Below are 17,240 nucleotides of genomic sequence, written 5' to 3'. Positions count from 1 at the left end.
GTGATGGCAAGCTACATTGTAGCCACAGCTGCCCTGGGGCGCACTGACAGAGGCGAGGCTGCCGGACACTGGCGCCACCGGGCCCTCTGACCACCACCAGTAGGCAAACATGGGGTTAGTATCTTGCCCAAGGATATTTGCATGCAGCCAGGAGGCAGCCTGGGATCGAACCACCGACCTTCTGATTAGTGGCTGACCTGCTCTGCCACCTGAGCTACAGCCAAGATATTTAGGAGATGGACCTATCCTACGTCATGTCCAGTTACTGCATTCACAAGATTTTTAGAAAACGCAACTTCTCACCTCTGAAACAGAATCAGAAAACTTTATTACGGTAATCCCTGAGGAAGTATTCTGATTCTGACGCTGAGTCCAAGATGACTGACACTGGAACTTGTCTGAGAGCAGATAGTAGATACACCGATGGTATCAGTTTGAAACCCCTAAGTGGCTTCCTCTCAGGGTTAGAAAATTCACAAGATTTTCACAAAACTTCAGGTCACTGAGATTTAGACTGGTTGAGATTTTTAGTTGTCATCGATTGAGTTAAGTGCCTTTAACGATTTGTAGATTAATGTTCAGTTTAAGTTATTACAAGTTTGTCTGTCTCCATAGAAACAAATTATGAATAAATGAGAAGAGCCTCTGTAGAGTTGTGCACACTTGACTCTATTCTGCACTGTAAAGAAAGAAAAATTCACAGCTGGAGATGAACGCAGGCGTTACCAGATTGATCACCCACCTGGCAGAGACGAGATGAACTCGTAAACGTCCCCTATGTTCCACTGCCCCGGATCACTGGGCAGGAAGCCATGGTGCAGCAGTGGCAGCTCAGAGCCTTGTGTCACAGGCAGGCGCTGGGGAACTGACACGGGGGACGGGGGTCTTTTGTAGAGGGACAAATCTGAACACTGATTTGAATCCTCCTGTGCAGGGTGGACTGAGTGAGCAGTAGGCAGAGCAGCAGCAGGCCTCTGAACACAGGGAGCAGTCTGAGAGAGTCCAAGAGAAAAATGGGACTATATTGAGGTTTTTCTCTCATTTATAGGTGTAATACATCAGTCTGATTTAAAAAAAAAGAAAAAAAAGAAAAAGAGAAAGGACATACATACATACATACATACATACATCATTCGCTTCCGCTTATCCTTTTCAGGGTCGCGGGGGGCGCTGGAGCCAATCCCAGCTGTCATAGGGCGAGAGGCGGGGTACACCCTGGACAGGTCACCAGTCTGTCGCAGGGCTAACACACAAGGACAGACAACCATTCGCACTCACATTCACACCTAGTGGCAATTTGGATTATCCAATTAACCTATCCCCACAAACTGCATGTCTTTGGACGGTGGGAGGAAGCCGGAGTACCCGGAGGGAACCCACGCAAACACGGGGAGAACATGCAAACATGCAAACTCCACACGTATATGTATATATGTATACGTATACGTGATACATACATACATACATACATACATACATACATACATACATACATACATACATACATACTATACATACTATTTATTTTATTAGGGGTGCAACGATACACAAAATTCAGTTCGGTTCGATACTTTGGTGTCACGGTTCGATATTTTTTCGATACAAAAAAAATGTTCATGCCTTTTTAATTTGTCATTTATTAAAATTATAAATATATATTTTAACTCAAAAGTACAGTTTTTAAATTTAACCCTAACCCTTGTGCGTGTTTTTTATTTTGACAGCGAATGCGCACCTGCGGACCACTTATGTGCAGCCCTGGTTATTTAGCTCTCATATGCAGCCACAGAAATTCTTTTGTCCATGAAACCATAAAGCTGCACTTTCTTTTTGCCTTATAGTCTGATTTGTCATAACTTCTCCGTTTTGTGGTAAGCTTTTCTTTGGCTGTCACTTCTTCACCCTGACCTGTCTTATTTGGCTCAGCAGAACTGAAATGCTTTTACACACGCACTCACATAAGCTCAGCGATTCTCTGCGCGATCAACCTCTCACATGTTTAAGCTTGCTGCGGGAGATTTCACTTGTCATGTTTGCATAGTAAGCTAACGATTAATAAGACGATGTCAGAGGAATTGGTGCACAAATTATCATCACTCACAGATCAGTGCTGTCGCTCTCTATACACAGTTCGCACGATTGCAAAGTGAAAGCAAAAAAACAAGCGCAAATTCAAACGCGATTTCAATATGTCACATATTGACAGTGGCTCACCGATGCCAATGACATAATTACCCAGCTACATTTCTGAAAGAATGCAAAAGCATTGACATATATTTTTCCTTCCTACAATAGCCCGACGGGCAGGGAAGAGATAGATTTTGGTAGCCCGACTGAAAAAATCGCTAGCCCCGGGACGTCGGGCTAGCGATATTGCAGCCCTGTATCTGATTGAGGAATCACTCATCTTTGGAAAAGAGAGTTTATTACAGAGAAATGTCTCTTTCCAAAATAAAAGCTATACTATCGCTTCTTCTGGGCTATATTCTCAGCAGCATATTAAACATATCAGGTCCCCATAAGGAGAATCATGTGCTAACAGCTGTCTAAATGACTCGGGTAAAGTTTGTAGCATGCGTGCTTGTTGTTTTTGTCTGCTTCCACTTGTCTTTGCACTAGGATGATGTCGGCGTAAATGTGCAGTCATATTCGTTGTGTTCCCACTAGTGCTTTCAGGTTAATCTCGTTGAAATGACCTTAACGCCACAACACGGCAAATCTCCGTTAACGAGCTACCGCCGATCGCCCCGTGCATGGGGCTAGACGGCCAACACGTTAACGAGCTAACTGCGCTAACACACTAGTTCCCACCCATGTAATTGAGCATTGCATGGCACATCCAACATACTGTTTTACTTTAGTCCATGACTCGCTTACCTTCAGGGTCATACGTCACATGAAAACCAAAATAATTCCAAACGCCAGATCTGAATGAGGGTGGGGGAGGTGCCCTGCGCTCTTCCTTCTGTCTATGCTGTCTGTGTTGAGCGCTCAGTGGATCTGCGCTCGACAGTGCAGCCTAGGCGGAGTAGTCGAACACAGATTCACTGAGCGCTCAACACAGACAGCATCGTCAGAAGGAAAGTTGATAAAATAAATTACAAATGTTGTATTGTTCGATACATATGCGTACCGAACCGAAAGCACTGTATCGAACGGTTCAATATCGATACGAATATCGTTGCACCCCTAATATATATATATATATATATATATATATATATTATGTTTATATATTTATAAATACATATATATATATACATATATTATATATCATATTCAAAAAGCTTGGTACCCATTTTTTTTACAGCAGAATCCAGAATTCTTCTTAGCCTCGTGTTTATTTATATTTTGGTTGTTGGTGTTTTGAACACCCTTGTTAGTGGTAGGGTCCATGCTGATGACACTGGGAAGGCACAAGAATATGGACTAAGAGCCAGTCTGGACCTCCAGGATGGTGGCAACATGGCAACCTTCAAACATTTCAGTTCTTCATCCTTCAGAAACTGCAGGAAGCACAAGGCCACTGAAGGACTCGTGCCCTCAGGCCATCCTGATAAAGCTCGTTTCTGATTGTTTGGTCAGAGATATCCACTCTCTGGTTTGGGCAGTGCTTATCCTGTTCCTTCTTACACAAAGGAGCAGATACCAGTCCTGCTGACAGCTTAAAGAGCTTCTATGGCCGTGTTCAGCTCTGCTAGAGTACTGAAACCTCCTCTATGCTGTTGAGACCGTACTGAGAGACACAGCAAACCCACACACACTCTGCACTTCTATGTAACATTTACAGTCTGATGGATGCACTGGGAGTAACTTGGGTTCAGCATCTTACTAACTTTACAATGTTAGCCACATGCAGACTGGAGCAGCCGGGGTTCAAAGCACCAACCACCACCATCTTTGCAAACCACTCTCGGTTATCCTTCACTTCATTAGGGTAAATAGTCCTGACTGTCTCACCTTCTTTTTAGAGTCTATGATGGTGTTTTTGTGGTTTCCATTCACAGCTTTTTGCTTCTTCATGTTCTCCAGGGTGGTTTTGCGGTTCGGGAACAGACCCATTCGCTTTGTGCATCCCACATTGTAACTACAAGGATAGCAAACAAGGCAAGTTCAAAATCTGTGCATCATTCACAAATCTGAACTAGATGTTTACGTCTGGTGTGTTGTGAATTAAGTTATTCCTTTGTCATTCTCAGTAGAAGTGTTCTTTGTATTCAGTTCCATTTTATTTCTATAGCGCCAGTTCACAACAGTAGTCACCTCAAGGTGCTTTATATTCTAAGGTAAAGACCCTAAAATATTTTAAAATAGCTGGAACTATAGCACACAGCAAGTCACTGCACACAGGAGAGAAACATGTGACACTGAGGTCACAGGCAAAGTCTGGACCAAACACTCAAGTAGCTTCCTCAGTCATATTCTCCTAAATGTCGACTAATGATGTATCAGCTCGAAGACAATATTAAGGCAGTGAACCACAGTGAACTGTGAAAATGAAGACAATGATCTTACCGTTTAGCGCACACCGTAGAACAGAACCTCTTAGATCTTTTGAAGATGTAGGCAAAATCCACCCTGCCGCATAATTCACAGGTCAGCATGGGCTCCTGCTGGCCCTTTACCTCTGAGGGAACAGTCAACACAATCTTTGTGATCATCACGCTGAAACTGTTGAACATCCAGTAAAAAGAACTGCATCCAGCAGCACCAACACCAAAGCTGTTAACCAAAACAAGGGGCTAACACAACTCTAGAGTTCTACACAACTCCCTTTATGCCCAGTATTCCTGACTGCTTTCTTACACAAAATAAATGCTGAATGAAATTTAATGGCACTTTTTTAGTCTCACTGAGCAGCCAAAACACGTTTATATGTGCAGCTGAGGTCACTTTGCTACTTTCAAAACCCTTCGACCAATCCCTGTGGTAGTGACAGATCAGACTGGACTTGGTTTCACTTGTACGATATGAAATTAAATTAACAAACTGTTCCAACTTAGGGAGCTTTTGATGATACCGTCCTTCCATGAAAATGCATATGGCATCATTCTGTAAAATGTTCCTGTTCAGAGCCCATTCAAAAGTGATGCAAAACAAGCGTCCCTGCTTGCTCTTATGCTTTTAAGCATCTTCAACATGATGCTGTCCTACACCTTCTACCTCTACATGCACCCTCAGAAAAGAAATGCTGGAAATCTCCTCAATCTTGCATATAACTGAGCAAGGATGAAGGTGTGATGGGATACATTGTAGCCACAGCTGCCCTGGGGCACACTGACAGAGGCGAGACTGCCGGACACTGGCTGACTACAGTTTACTGTGTATTCTGAAGCTCTGCAGTCAATCAAATCTTTGTCACAAACCCAGCTGGGGAAGAAGTGTTGGACGGGTCAAATATGCTGAGGCACAGTAATGATTTTCATTTATACATTTATTACAAAGGGCCATCCAAAACCCTACTGACAGTTGGAAAACAGTGGGACACAAATTGATGTTGGTACAATCTACAGTCAGGGAAAAAATTATTTGAACACCAGCTGGTTTTGTAAGTTTGCCCACTAAATAAAGAAATCTACCTCTAGTCTACAATTTGAGTTGATTTGAACAGTGAGAGACAGAACAATAACTATAAAAATCCAGAGAAATGCATTTCTAAAAAGTTATAAATTAATTTTATAGCTTGTCTTAGTAAAGTGTCGGGCCACCAAGAGCCACAAAAACAGCTTCATAGTCCTGGGCACTGATTTTGAAAGTCTACAAGGAATCTGAGGAATAAAGACAACCACTCAGTACAGCTTTGGACTGATTTACAGGGACAAGCGTGCCCAAACCAAACCCATATTCTGAGAAAGAGAAACGTTTAAATTTGACAAACCCTTTGTTGACAGGCTGTCCATCTTTGAATCTGGTGTATATCTTCTTAGATTCTCTATTGAGAAAGATGGACGTTCCACCTGCAGACACAAAAACATATCAGTGCACTCATGCTTATTAAATACTGTTGGATGAAATCATTCATAAGCATGTACATGAATGAAACTTTCTTAATAGTATGACCTATAATCACTCTTGTCCTAGTGGGAAATAAAAGGCCTTGTGTCTCTCTTAAATCTTACAGCGATCAGCTGGTGGGTAATGGAGGCAGAACTGACGTCATCCTAGAACTATTTAGGAATAATTCTATAATTAGCAAAAACAAAAGCTTTTTAAGAAGACTGTGGTTAAAAACATGACTTAAAAGCCTGTTATACATAGTCTTTTAATAAAGATAAACAGCATATTAATGCTGAGGCTTCTTCCAACGGTCTTGTTAGGAAACGGTTTAACAAACATGTCGTTGGTTTGAATTATAGAATTACAGAAATCTGCTTAGAGCAACAGAAGAAGGAAGTAATCTAAATAAATAAAAGCACTTATTAAAGTTGCTGTGAGAGTAAGATTTTATTTGTGTTGGCAAAAAATAAATAAAACAAAACAAAAATATTTTCTCCTATTCAGCCTATCCCAGCTTCCATGTGGCAAAACACAGGGTGCCGCCTACACAGGTCATGTTGCAGGTTAACACAGAGAGACAGACATTAGTTTGCACTTACATTCATACCTATGGGCAATTTAGAATCATCACTTTAACCTAATCCCACCAACTACATGTCTCTGGATTGTGGGAGGAAGAACGAGTACCAGAGTACCTGCAGGGAACCCCACGCAGACAAGGGGAGAACATGTAAACTCCCCACAGAAAGGCCCCAGATAGCTGATTCGAACCCAGGACCTTCATGGTTTCTCTGTGTCGCTCACATTGCTTATACTAATTAACAATTTATATGGTAAGAAACCAAACAAAAAACAGTGAAAATTTCAGGCTTTTTATCTTTAGTGTTTTTTGAGTAGTTTTTTATGGTTGGGAAAAATATCAAGCCTCTGAGGAGGTGTTAAAGTGACTGAATCAAACCCAGAATTTTAACTGGTATTTTTGCATTGTGTTATACACCAGAGGACGTTGTACTTAGAGCCCTGTACTAAGAAACCAAACATTAGTGATGTCTGTGAAGGTTCTCAGTCATCCAGGTCATCGTAGTCAAGGAGCTTGCAAAGAAAAGCGTCTGGACTTCTTTAAGTTCTTGAAGACGTTTCACCTCTCATCCGAGAAGCTTCTTCAGTTCTAAGGTCAAATGGTGGAGAGTCCCAGATTTAACCATGCTGTGATGTTGTAACAAAGGCACTGATTTACATGCAGTTTGTTGTACTTTTGGAGGAGCATGAAACTGAACATGGTGATACAGGCTACCACTGAGCAGTCAGGTGGCTCAGCCCAGGCAAAGTGCTCAAAGAGCACAAATTTCAGCATTTTCCCCTCAGTCACTGAACCTTACTTCACTTGCTCAGCCCAAACAGACTTTGTACAAAGTTAAGGCCTTGAACTGTTGCACACACATGCACAGTGTGCTCATGTTTGGTTTTTGAAATGCTGATAAAATTTTAGCATTTTTACTGTGCCTACATCACATTAAATTACCTCACTGTAATTTGATGTGATGTAGGGATCAAATTACAGTGTGTGCACGTGCGCCACACACACACACACACACACACACACACACACACACACACACACACACACACACACACACAATTCTCCAAAACAGTAATGCACAATCCTCATCTTGTTAATGTGACATTACTCATTCAGACCAATGAATGTAGAAAACACCTGGAGCCATCTCTACTGCCCCCTGGTGTCTAGCTGCAGCACAGGCCATAAAGCAGATGGGACTGTGGTAAAACTAAACAAAAACACATTTTCTCAGACAAGTTTTACCCAAAGATGGTTTCAGCTGTTGGTCGTTCTCATTACGTGTTTGAGGGCTACCCTCTCCCATAAGTTTGATTCTAACTTCTAACTTGATGCTGTTACACCGAGGTCCAAAAGTCATCGCGCTGCCCAGTCATTCGTAGGTCTTAAAGGGTTAAATAAATATCGTCAAATAATCGAGATCTCAATTTCAGTGAAAATAATCGTGATTATCATTTTTGCCATAATCGAGCAGCCCTAGCAAGTACTCGGATCCAAGTATCGGTATCGTATCGGTTTGCAAAAATTGGTATCGTTGCATCCCTACCTCCTGATCATTCTTAAGTTTTTAACCACAGCTGAACTGTGAACACCACAACTCTGGAATATAAACTGCTTCTTGTTGAGTTGTTTCTGCATGAAGAGCGCAGAACGCTACACAAGCTCAAGATTATGGACTATGTTAAATTATAAAAATGTGTTTAAGGTCATCAGTGATCATTAGTAACTGCAGTCTTTGGGATCATCATGAATTAGTTTTTTCTTCAGGGCAGCTGGGATAAATGATGGATGAAGAATTTTACTGCAGTCATGGAAATCCTAACCAGTGAGGCGTAGAGCAGGTACACAGCACGTAAATATAAGAAAATAAGATGCTTTTATTTTTTTATACATTATTGGACAGATTTACTAAGTGAGGCCAATTATTATAATGTCATAATGCACTATAATCTATATAGAAACATGAAGTCAGTTCTGCCAAGAAAATTTCAAGTAGTGGCTCAAAAATCCCAAAGAGGGAGGATGAGGAGCACTCAGGCCTGCAAACAAAAAATAATTCGGTGTAAGGTGAAGTTTCACGCAAGTGTTTCTCCTTGAAAATGGTGAAAAGAGACGAGGATGAAAGAAAATCAATATTGTTTTTCTATAAGAAGTCTTTTGATAGAAAGAGCCAAACACTGTGCAAAGGGTTCTGAGGATTAGGACTCAGACTGTTAGAAACCTGAAGTCTGAGAGGAACAGCTGACAAACACAACACAAAACATTATATTCTGTCAGATATATCAAATCTAATCTTCTGTTGTCACTTTCAGGCTGTGTATTCATGCACTCAACAAACATTTGCATTAACAGAAACATACATAGCTCCGGTACTCACAGGGAAAGGCTCTGCACCCTCTTGGATAACGAAGCCTTCTATGAGATGGGTGAGGATGTGAGACTTGACTATGGCCTGGGCAGGTTTACTCTCTCCATTGTTTTGGGTGCTGTTAGTGTTCCCATTCCCAGAGGTCATGACTGGAGCACAGGGCACCCCTCACCTGTCAACAGGAGCAACATGACAAACTCAACAAGTGCTCGCCATGTGGACGAAGTCTCACATTATTTGGAAGAGACAATTAAATGTTACTCAGTGTCTCTGGCAAAGCTCACCGCCTTGATATAACACTGATTATGAAAAGTGTTAATTTTAATCTTTCAGCAACACTTTTGGATCCTGAATCCCTTACAGCAGCTGTTTTTTCAGTCATGTAAACTTTGGTTCTTTTGCCAACTTCTTGCACTAATCTGAGTTTTAACTCATGCTGATATAAAGACAGGATCCACTGTGTCCCGGTCCGATTTGAGCGTATATATGTGCCTTAACTGAATCTGAATTTCCAGATTTAAGAATGGCGTGAGTCACTCTTACAAAGGGGGACCTCAGTTAGGCTAACGTGGGGTTGAAACCCACGATTTAATAAGCACCAAAAAAAAAAAAAATGAAAGAAAGAACCGTGGAATCACGCTGCCATATATATGCATGTGATCTGGATAACATTAACACTATAGGTTGTGTGACTTTGAACGGTAAGAACGCAGAGTGTTAGTTTTCCAAACTCGCTAACGAAAACAAAACAAGGAGTTTGGCTCAAATTTAAACCGCACACATTACATTTAAGCGAAAGACCCGTGTGAACCAAATATACCTGTAAATACTATTATATATACATATACATATACATATATATATATATATATGCAGTGTTGCGTAAACTTACAGCTAGCTTTGAATCAAATCAGTTTAGCCAGGCGGACACTTGGACCTGCTGGTTGCGTAATGGATAAAAGTAGCGCATTCAAACGCACCTTTTCTTCTCCTTAAAAAAAGACATTAAAGATGAGTTTACTTACTTTTACGGTTCGAGACCGCCTCTGGATCGGAGGGATACCAGCCGTCCCAGTCCGTAACAATAGTAGAGGGAAGAAAAGCTCTTTGTTCAACGGCTCCAAACAACGCTTTCATATACTGATTACACTCCCTCCGTGAAAACGACAAGGAGTCCGACCCGGGAATCTTTACCGGGCAGCGGGCCCACCGCGTTACACGAGGACGCGGAAAGTTAGCGACCCTACCATAACCGCACTATGTTTCACCATTCTCCTTCTTTCTGCACACAATACTATACACTTGGAGTGTGTTCATTTCTCAAGCCAAATAAAGTTACATAAAGCACTTCCGGCAAGCGCTTTCAAAATTAAAAGCCACAACCAAGAGGAAAAAGAGCTGTGCAAATATGTGCGCTTCGATTCCTGAATCTAAACTCAAATTTCCATATATCTCTTCGGAAAACATGAGCTTCTTTCTTTACATCTAATCGAAATAAATGTTTTCGAGTGAGATGACAAATATATATATATATTTTTAAATGTATAAAATGCAGTGAAACCACTGCAAAACACAAAAGTCTGGGTAGTGAACTTATTGGACCAATGAAACGTTTCAGTCAGTTTAGTCCGTTTTGTTTATATCGCCCCACAGCAACAGCCATCAGTCCCACTGGTTGGCTGAGGAAAAGACAGAAAAAAGAGGAGAATAGAAAGACAAGACAAACAACAACAAGAGTGAATGGCATACGATTCTAAAGGAACAAAAGGGTGAACGGGATTATATGAGTATAGCATTTAATTAGAGTTAATCCGAGACCGTGCAGAGTGGGACGTGCAGATCAGCCTGTGGACACGGTTCAGTTCAGCTTCCAGATGTAAAATATCTGGCTGTAATCAGCCAGATATTTTCAGGCTGATTAACATTAGGGGAATTTACGCAGCATGAATAACTGTGACCTGCTGCAGAGATTTACAGTTTCATAGAAAATATGATTCTGTATCCCAAACATTATATTTTAGAAATAGATCGAACGACTTGTGCCAGGTTAACCATGGCCATGTTATTAAATCAAATTTGAATAATTATTACCAATAAAACATCAAATAGTTGGCAGGAAAACCACGACTTCCTGTCCACCGAGATCACTTTCATAATAAAACCGCTGGAGCCTGTGCCATCGAAGAGACATGCAGCTTTAGTCGTGCCCCGCCGCTCGGGAGAGAGGCTGCGTACTACATCCCGCACAGGCCGGCGATCACAGAGCTACGAAAGGCAGAAACAGCTTTTACGGTAAAAACTAACCTAATGTGTGTTTTGGATTAAATGCGTTTTATTTGAATGAATACATTCATTTTTATCAGTATTTAAATTTTTTAAGGCCACAAATTAAGTGGACAATACTGTTGACTTGCGCTGACTTCTATCAGCTTCTATCATCTGCGGTGAATCAAATAACAGCAGCTCCAGCACAAGTCTCATGACGTCCTTGGACTTGATGAAAAAACAGTGTTTAGCATCTGGGACGCTGTCCTCAGCTTCTCTCAAAAGAAGGTTCATAAAGAACAGCAGAGTCGCTCCGGGGAGGCAACACGATGCGGGCAGCGAGTGTCAGCTGTGCAGGTGAGACAGAAAGTTAGGACACACCGACAGGCAGACATTTGGAATATATGGTTCTTTTAAAATTAAATAAATAAATACATTTTCCACATTTGCTGTAGATTCTGCTGACTGATTACTTGACAGACTGCAGTTAGGGCATGTTTATGTTGTCTTCATAATAATGACTATTTGGATAAGTTTGCATCTTATTTAGTGACAACAAAAAGAAAAGTCAGGTGAATGACCTGAACACAAGCTTTTCAGATCATTCCCCTGCTTTTCTCTGAAAATCCATGATCAAGTTATAATAGGACTATACTGGGCACTCAAATGGGTCCAGACCAAAGAGTACACAGGAAGAAGGCAAATCTTCACTTTTCACTAGAATTTTTCTAATTTCTCAGATTCTACATTCTGTTAATTAATCTATTCCTGTCCTCCCTCACTTAAATAGGGAGGTGTTTTTAGGACTTTGTTTTAACATTATAAATAATTCAAGATCCATAAGACATACGCCTGACAGAAGTAAAAGCAGCCATCTCACCACAGAGTCAAATGATTTGAGGCAAGAATTGTGTCCCTATATCAGTCCTTGAGAAATAATAATAATAATATTTGACAATAGCACATAATAGGATCTATTGTTTTGTAACGATTCTACCACTAAATATAACAGTAATAAAGAATGTATCTGTACAATAACATATAGTGAGATTATTCCCACTAATATTAAAAATACCCAACAACAACATGTTGTATGATGTGTTGCAACAGTCCCAGCAAAATACATTTAAAAAAAAAAAAAAAGGACTAAAACCCAGTTAAACGTCTGGTAGTGATGTCCTTTGGAATATTTGTAATGCAAATAATATGCACTTGCATATTCACCTGACAAATAACATGGCCTGCTATGAGCTGTGTGGTTCAATTCTTGTTTTTTTTAATGTGTCACTTAGCACTAATTCGCATGTGTGCCAGCATAGTGGACGCAATAACATTAAAGCTTAAAAATACAGAGTCTAGAAACCGGTATTTGTCTAAAAGGAACAAAAACAGTGCCTGTAATTAGCATTTAGACAGTACTTAGCATTGGGTAGTTAGTCTGAAGCACATTAAACAAACTGTATTCTTCTTTTGCAGATGTTCCATATTTTCCCATTCAGGCAGCAACCAGACTGTTCGTCGGATTCTGACAGCCTGCCTCCTCTCTTTCATGGCCCTGCTCGGATCTGTATTCATCGACGTCAACTCCAACTTTGACTTGCTGTACACTACAGAAGCAGCTTACAGCGAGCTGACTTCATGCAAGACTCTAACTCTCCTGCAACTTGTCAGTAAACTTCAAAAGACGAGACATTTATTTTCCAAAAGAGTAGGGAATGAGACAGCTGAGGCAAGTTTTCCTAAGATGCTTTTTCTCATCTTTGATAATCACTGTGACAAACTGGTGGGTCGAAGTAATGACATCGGGATTCCTTGCAGTACTGAGTTTCCTAGCTTTTGCAAAGAGCTAGTGAGGAGCATTCAAGGATTTTTAAATACTTCACAGGATACAAACATTACCAGTGAAAGTGGAATTCTTGCTTTCTCACTGGCTATTGAAAGACTTCTTGACGTCTGGTGTACAGTAGAAGATACTTTGGTAAAGGCCAAACAGAATTCTAATTGGAGAGATGTACTGTCTGCAAGACTGTTGGTCACATTTATTGAGCTCAACCACCAGTTGAGAGACTTTGGCCACATGCAAACTCCTACTGGCTTCCAGTTTAGATGGTCATACATTCTGAGCTACCTCAGCTTTGCCAGGGTTTTGACAGAGAAACTGAATGACTGTTGGCTAGAAAACATAGACCACAAGATAAACACTACGCTGGATGTTCAGCATTCCTATATTTTTGACACAAGTCAATGGCAGATCTCTGGCACAAGTATGGAACGTCTGTCTGGGTCTCACACTGGAATTCAAGCTCTGACAAACACTCAGCAGTGTTTATTTGATCGTGCAGTGTTGGCTCTCAGGGCGGGCTCTCGATCCATCTCTTCAGGCCTCAGTATGAGGATATGCCTGCTGGCCATGGCATGTCTTATCTACCCTGTGGTGATGTTCTCTTTCAAACAGATGACAGAGTGGATACAGAACTATGCCCACAGTCTGAAGGAGAAAACACAAGACCTTAAGCACCAGAGGCAGCTGGCTGAAGATCTGCTTCACCAAATGCTGCCAAAGTCAGTTGCCAAACAGCTCCGCCAGCATAAACATGTTGAAGCTGAGAGCTACGAAAAGGTTGGTGCAAGAGGTAGCTATGACTATACCAGGTTATACAGTGAAGGATTGCTGGTGTTTAAATCCCCCTTCAAACCTGATTGGACCAATGGACCAGCCTTCCTTGCCTGTCATTGGAAACAAATTATACACCAGAACAGTTTCAAAATAAATTCTCCATTAGAAACTGTTTATGCAGTCAGGTTTTATTGTATCTTGTGTCATTTTAATTTGTACATTTTCTAATGAAATAAAAGAAAAGTTAGAAATGTGCAACAGGAAAAACACAAAATAAGAAAATTAATCTGCAGAAATGAGGTAGGCTTTGTGTCTGAATCTTTAGTAGCTTTATAATTAGAAGAATCTGATTCTGAAAACCCCTAAATTTAAATTCATCTCTGTGCTTGTCCTGCTAGACCTCAGTGCAGCGTTCAATACTGTTGACCATAATATCCTATTAGAGCGATTAGAACATGCTGTAGGTATTACAGGTACTGCGCTGCAGTAGTTTGTATCATATCTATCTAATAGACTCCAGTTTGTTCATATAAATGGAGAGTCCTCTTGAGAGGAAAGAGATTTTATATCTCTAAGAGTAATCTTTTACTAGTTTACAAAGATTGATGAAAAACAAAGCCTTCAGTATGGGCTCATTTCAACTTTTATTCCTCTGATGATGCAAAAACCTAAAATCTTAAATGTAAGTTGCAAGTTTGGCAAAGAAAGGGAAGACAACAACCTTTACCTTATACAATTGCCATTTGCTTTGATCATTTAACCAAACAAATCCAGAGCATATGCGGCTGTGAGAGCTGTGGGATGTTGCTGCGAGGGGGTTACTTCTGGAAGATCTGCAAACACACATACACAATGAATGTGTGTGTGTTTGCTGCCTTTGTTGCTATTGTTAGCATAATTGTCTATAATTGCCCTGTTGCATATTCATTGGAAGATAAAACATCGTATGAGTGAAAATTGCATCTGGCTTTTTGAAGAGATTTGAAGCAGCTGTAGCAAAAAAGCCCTCTGAACAGGGCTGTGGGGCGATTACAGAATATGGCTTGATAGGGTAAATTTTAAACAAATTTCAAGTTCTAGAGTATTCTAGGAGGAAAATGTTATACCCCTTATTAATTTGTTTCAAACTAAATGAAAACGGAGAACACTTCAACTGAGAACAGGATAGAGATACCAAAATAAAATATAAAGCCCTCTATGATATAGGACATAAGCTGTAATACCGCTTGTGGGCTAACCATGGGAAAAATCCTAGACTTTGAGCTGCAAGCTGACACATTGTACTCAGATGACAAAAAGTCAGATATGAAAAAGACAAAGTGAGAGGTACTTGAAAATGTAACTCTGATATTTCAAGATATTATTACTGACTTTCTATATAAAGGACCATTGTTCAGGCTACAGGGGGGGCCCAGTGCCAAAACTGAAGGGTAATATAAATAATTATCTCATCTTTTCTTTACAATCACCTACAAACTGCCATGTTTTTGTTAGCTAAATGGACTGGGTCTTATATGTTGCATTTCTACCCTGAGCATTTTGTACAACGTGCCTCCTTCCTTAGTGACATCCTCTATGTAGCCGGTGTATCGGAAAAACTCAGGTTCATCCAAAACTGGTTCATCCAAAAGAAAACACAGAAGAGCCACCTCCACAGGACAAGACTTGGTGGTCCATCTGCATCTAAAGGTCAAAGGTCACTCTTTCGAGGATGCCAATGTTCACATATTGGACAGAGAAGACAGATGGTTTGAAAAAGGAGTGAAAGAAGCCATTGTATGTCCTCTGTGAGCGACCATCTTTGAACAGAGGCGGTGGCTTACGACACCAACTGTCTGCCATCTATAATCCAATTTTGAGATCCCTTCCCAGACGCCTTAACGCCCACTCACACCCTGGGCCATCTGACCTCAGGAAATCACATGATAGGGTGGGGCCAGGTTTCACAATGAGCTCACCCGAAACCGTGGCTGATTGTGACCCACACCTGTTTTCACACCTCGGCTCGTATGCTTAGGTAGAGAATCATAGGGTATCCATTGTCCCTCTTGAGGAGACACTCCCACGGTGCTTAAATCTGGGACTCCCCACCATTTGACCCTAGAACTGAAGAAGCTTCTCGGATGAGAGGTGAAACGTCTTTTCAAGCAACCTAAAGAAGTCCAGACGCTTTTCTTTCCAAGCTCCTTATAGTACGATGACCTGGATGGGTCTTCTTCTGTTACGCTGGCTCCCCTAGGCATTTGCGTTTTGGAAAGTGAAAGGTATATTTAGTGAGTTTGAATTTGTAAACTTATGGCTAAATGCCTATAAATCCTATGCACTGATCCTTTAAAAAAAACAAACATCAAAGATTAAACTATCACTTGCTAGACATTTGGCATTTGCTTTCAGATAGCATGGTGGTGTGGTGGCACTGGTGCCTCATACTATAAGCTCCAGGGTTTGAATGCAGCCTGGGCCTTTCTGTGTGGGGATTGGCGGTTCATGTATGTCGTTATGTTAATTGGTGATTCTAAATCGACTGTAGGTGTGTGGGTTTTTGTATATGTTTCATACTGCCGTGTCCTCTATATAATGTTAAAAAAGAGGATTTTTAATGTCTTCAAGTGCATTTTCTTAAGCTATTGCCATAACAGTACCTTTATTTTAAAAATCAATGTCTTAGAGTCATATCCAGAATTTGCTGGAGAAAGACTGTAATTTTGCCTCCACACAACCCCACAGTGGATTTTAAATCAAAAAGTCAAGATGTGATGTAATTGAACCCAGGTAGGGGGATGGCCATAAACCAGTGTAGTCCTAATGCCAGCCACAAGCCCAGATGCCCCTGTTTGAGTTTTTGCCAAATCAAACATGCACATCATCAACATTTCCGTACCCGACCGGTCAGGCCCTGGGTTGTGATATTGTTGGCTAGACAAAACTAGAGGTGAATGCATGTTCAGAACCGGTGAGATAGAATGAAAGGCATGTGAATTAAAAGTGAAAGTGAATTAAAATGTCCTCGCCGGTCGACCTGCCCGTTGTGTCCATGTGCTTTGTTTTGTCTCGGCTCCCTTTCCGGTTCTCTATTTCCCTCTTTGTGTGTTTCTGTGTTTTGATGTGTGTGTTTCCGGAAGTCCAGTTTCAAGTGTCATTTGACCGGGAAGTATTCCCAGGCTGAAGTCGGCCACACTTGCTGCTCATCAGCCCTCGCCAGCTGGAGCTGATTGTCATCGTCAGCAGCCTCCCTATTTTAACTGTGTGACAGAGCTTCATTTGAAGCTGGATCGTTGAGTTTACTCGTCAGTACATCCCCAGTTCGCTAGTGAAAACTTTGTGTTGGAAGAGTGCTGCGTTTGGGTTCGCTTCTTACCACAGACCTGACTGAATGATCCAGCCAGCAAAGGACCCAGTGGACTCTAGCCCTG

At 41.1% G+C, this 17,240-nt stretch overlaps 2 protein-coding genes across 2 annotated transcripts in view; one reads left to right on the top strand and one right to left on the bottom strand.

Annotated features, from left to right (window-relative positions):
- phc2a (polyhomeotic homolog 2a (Drosophila)) overlaps positions 1–10,292 on the bottom strand; it is a 36,696-nt gene extending 26,404 nt beyond the window's left edge. Inside the window, exons 1-6 of the mRNA XM_042229022.1 lie at positions 9,971–10,292; positions 8,955–9,117; positions 5,879–5,957; positions 4,516–4,627; positions 3,961–4,087; positions 743–992 (exon numbers count right to left, since the gene is read on the bottom strand). Of these exons, the coding sequence (XP_042084956.1) occupies positions 743–992; positions 3,961–4,087; positions 4,516–4,627; positions 5,879–5,957; positions 8,955–9,092 (706 nt within the window). The 5' untranslated portion in view covers positions 9,093–9,117; positions 9,971–10,292. The remainder of the gene's footprint in view (positions 1–742; positions 993–3,960; positions 4,088–4,515; positions 4,628–5,878; positions 5,958–8,954; positions 9,118–9,970) is intronic.
- An 868-nt stretch (positions 10,293–11,160) lies between these two features.
- Positions 11,161–17,039, top strand: LOC121815930. Its single transcript, XM_042229004.1, has 4 exons — positions 11,161–11,237; positions 11,375–11,567; positions 12,687–14,007; positions 16,950–17,039. The coding sequence occupies exons 2-4, from the start codon at positions 11,425–11,427 to the stop codon at positions 17,037–17,039; spliced, it is 1,554 nt and encodes a 517-aa protein (XP_042084938.1). The 5' UTR covers positions 11,161–11,237; positions 11,375–11,424.
- Positions 17,040–17,240: the final 201 nt, after the last annotated feature.

The sequence above is a fragment of the Haplochromis burtoni genome, unplaced genomic scaffold (assembly GCF_018398535.1).
Source record: "Haplochromis burtoni strain Fernald_Lab_line unplaced genomic scaffold, NCSU_Asbu1 Contig_374, whole genome shotgun sequence".
Classification (NCBI taxonomy): Eukaryota; Metazoa; Chordata; class Actinopteri; order Cichliformes; family Cichlidae; genus Haplochromis; species Haplochromis burtoni.
The sequence above is the reverse complement of the archived record's forward strand: the minus strand, read 5'-3'. Positions and strand labels throughout refer to the sequence as shown.

Bases quoted from the DNA above. Each gene is read 5' to 3' on its own strand.
- LOC121815930 (XM_042229004.1), top strand. From the start codon at position 11,425: ATGACGTCCTTGGACTTGATGAAAAAACAGTGTTTAGCATCTGGGACG. The intron at 11,568-12,686 runs GTGAGACAGAAA...CTTCTTTTGCAG, and splicing joins AGCGAGTGTCAGCTGTGCAG to ATGTTCCATATTTTCCCATT. The intron at 14,008-16,949 runs GTCAGGTTTTAT...TGTTTCCGGAAG, and splicing joins CATTAGAAACTGTTTATGCA to TCCAGTTTCAAGTGTCATTT.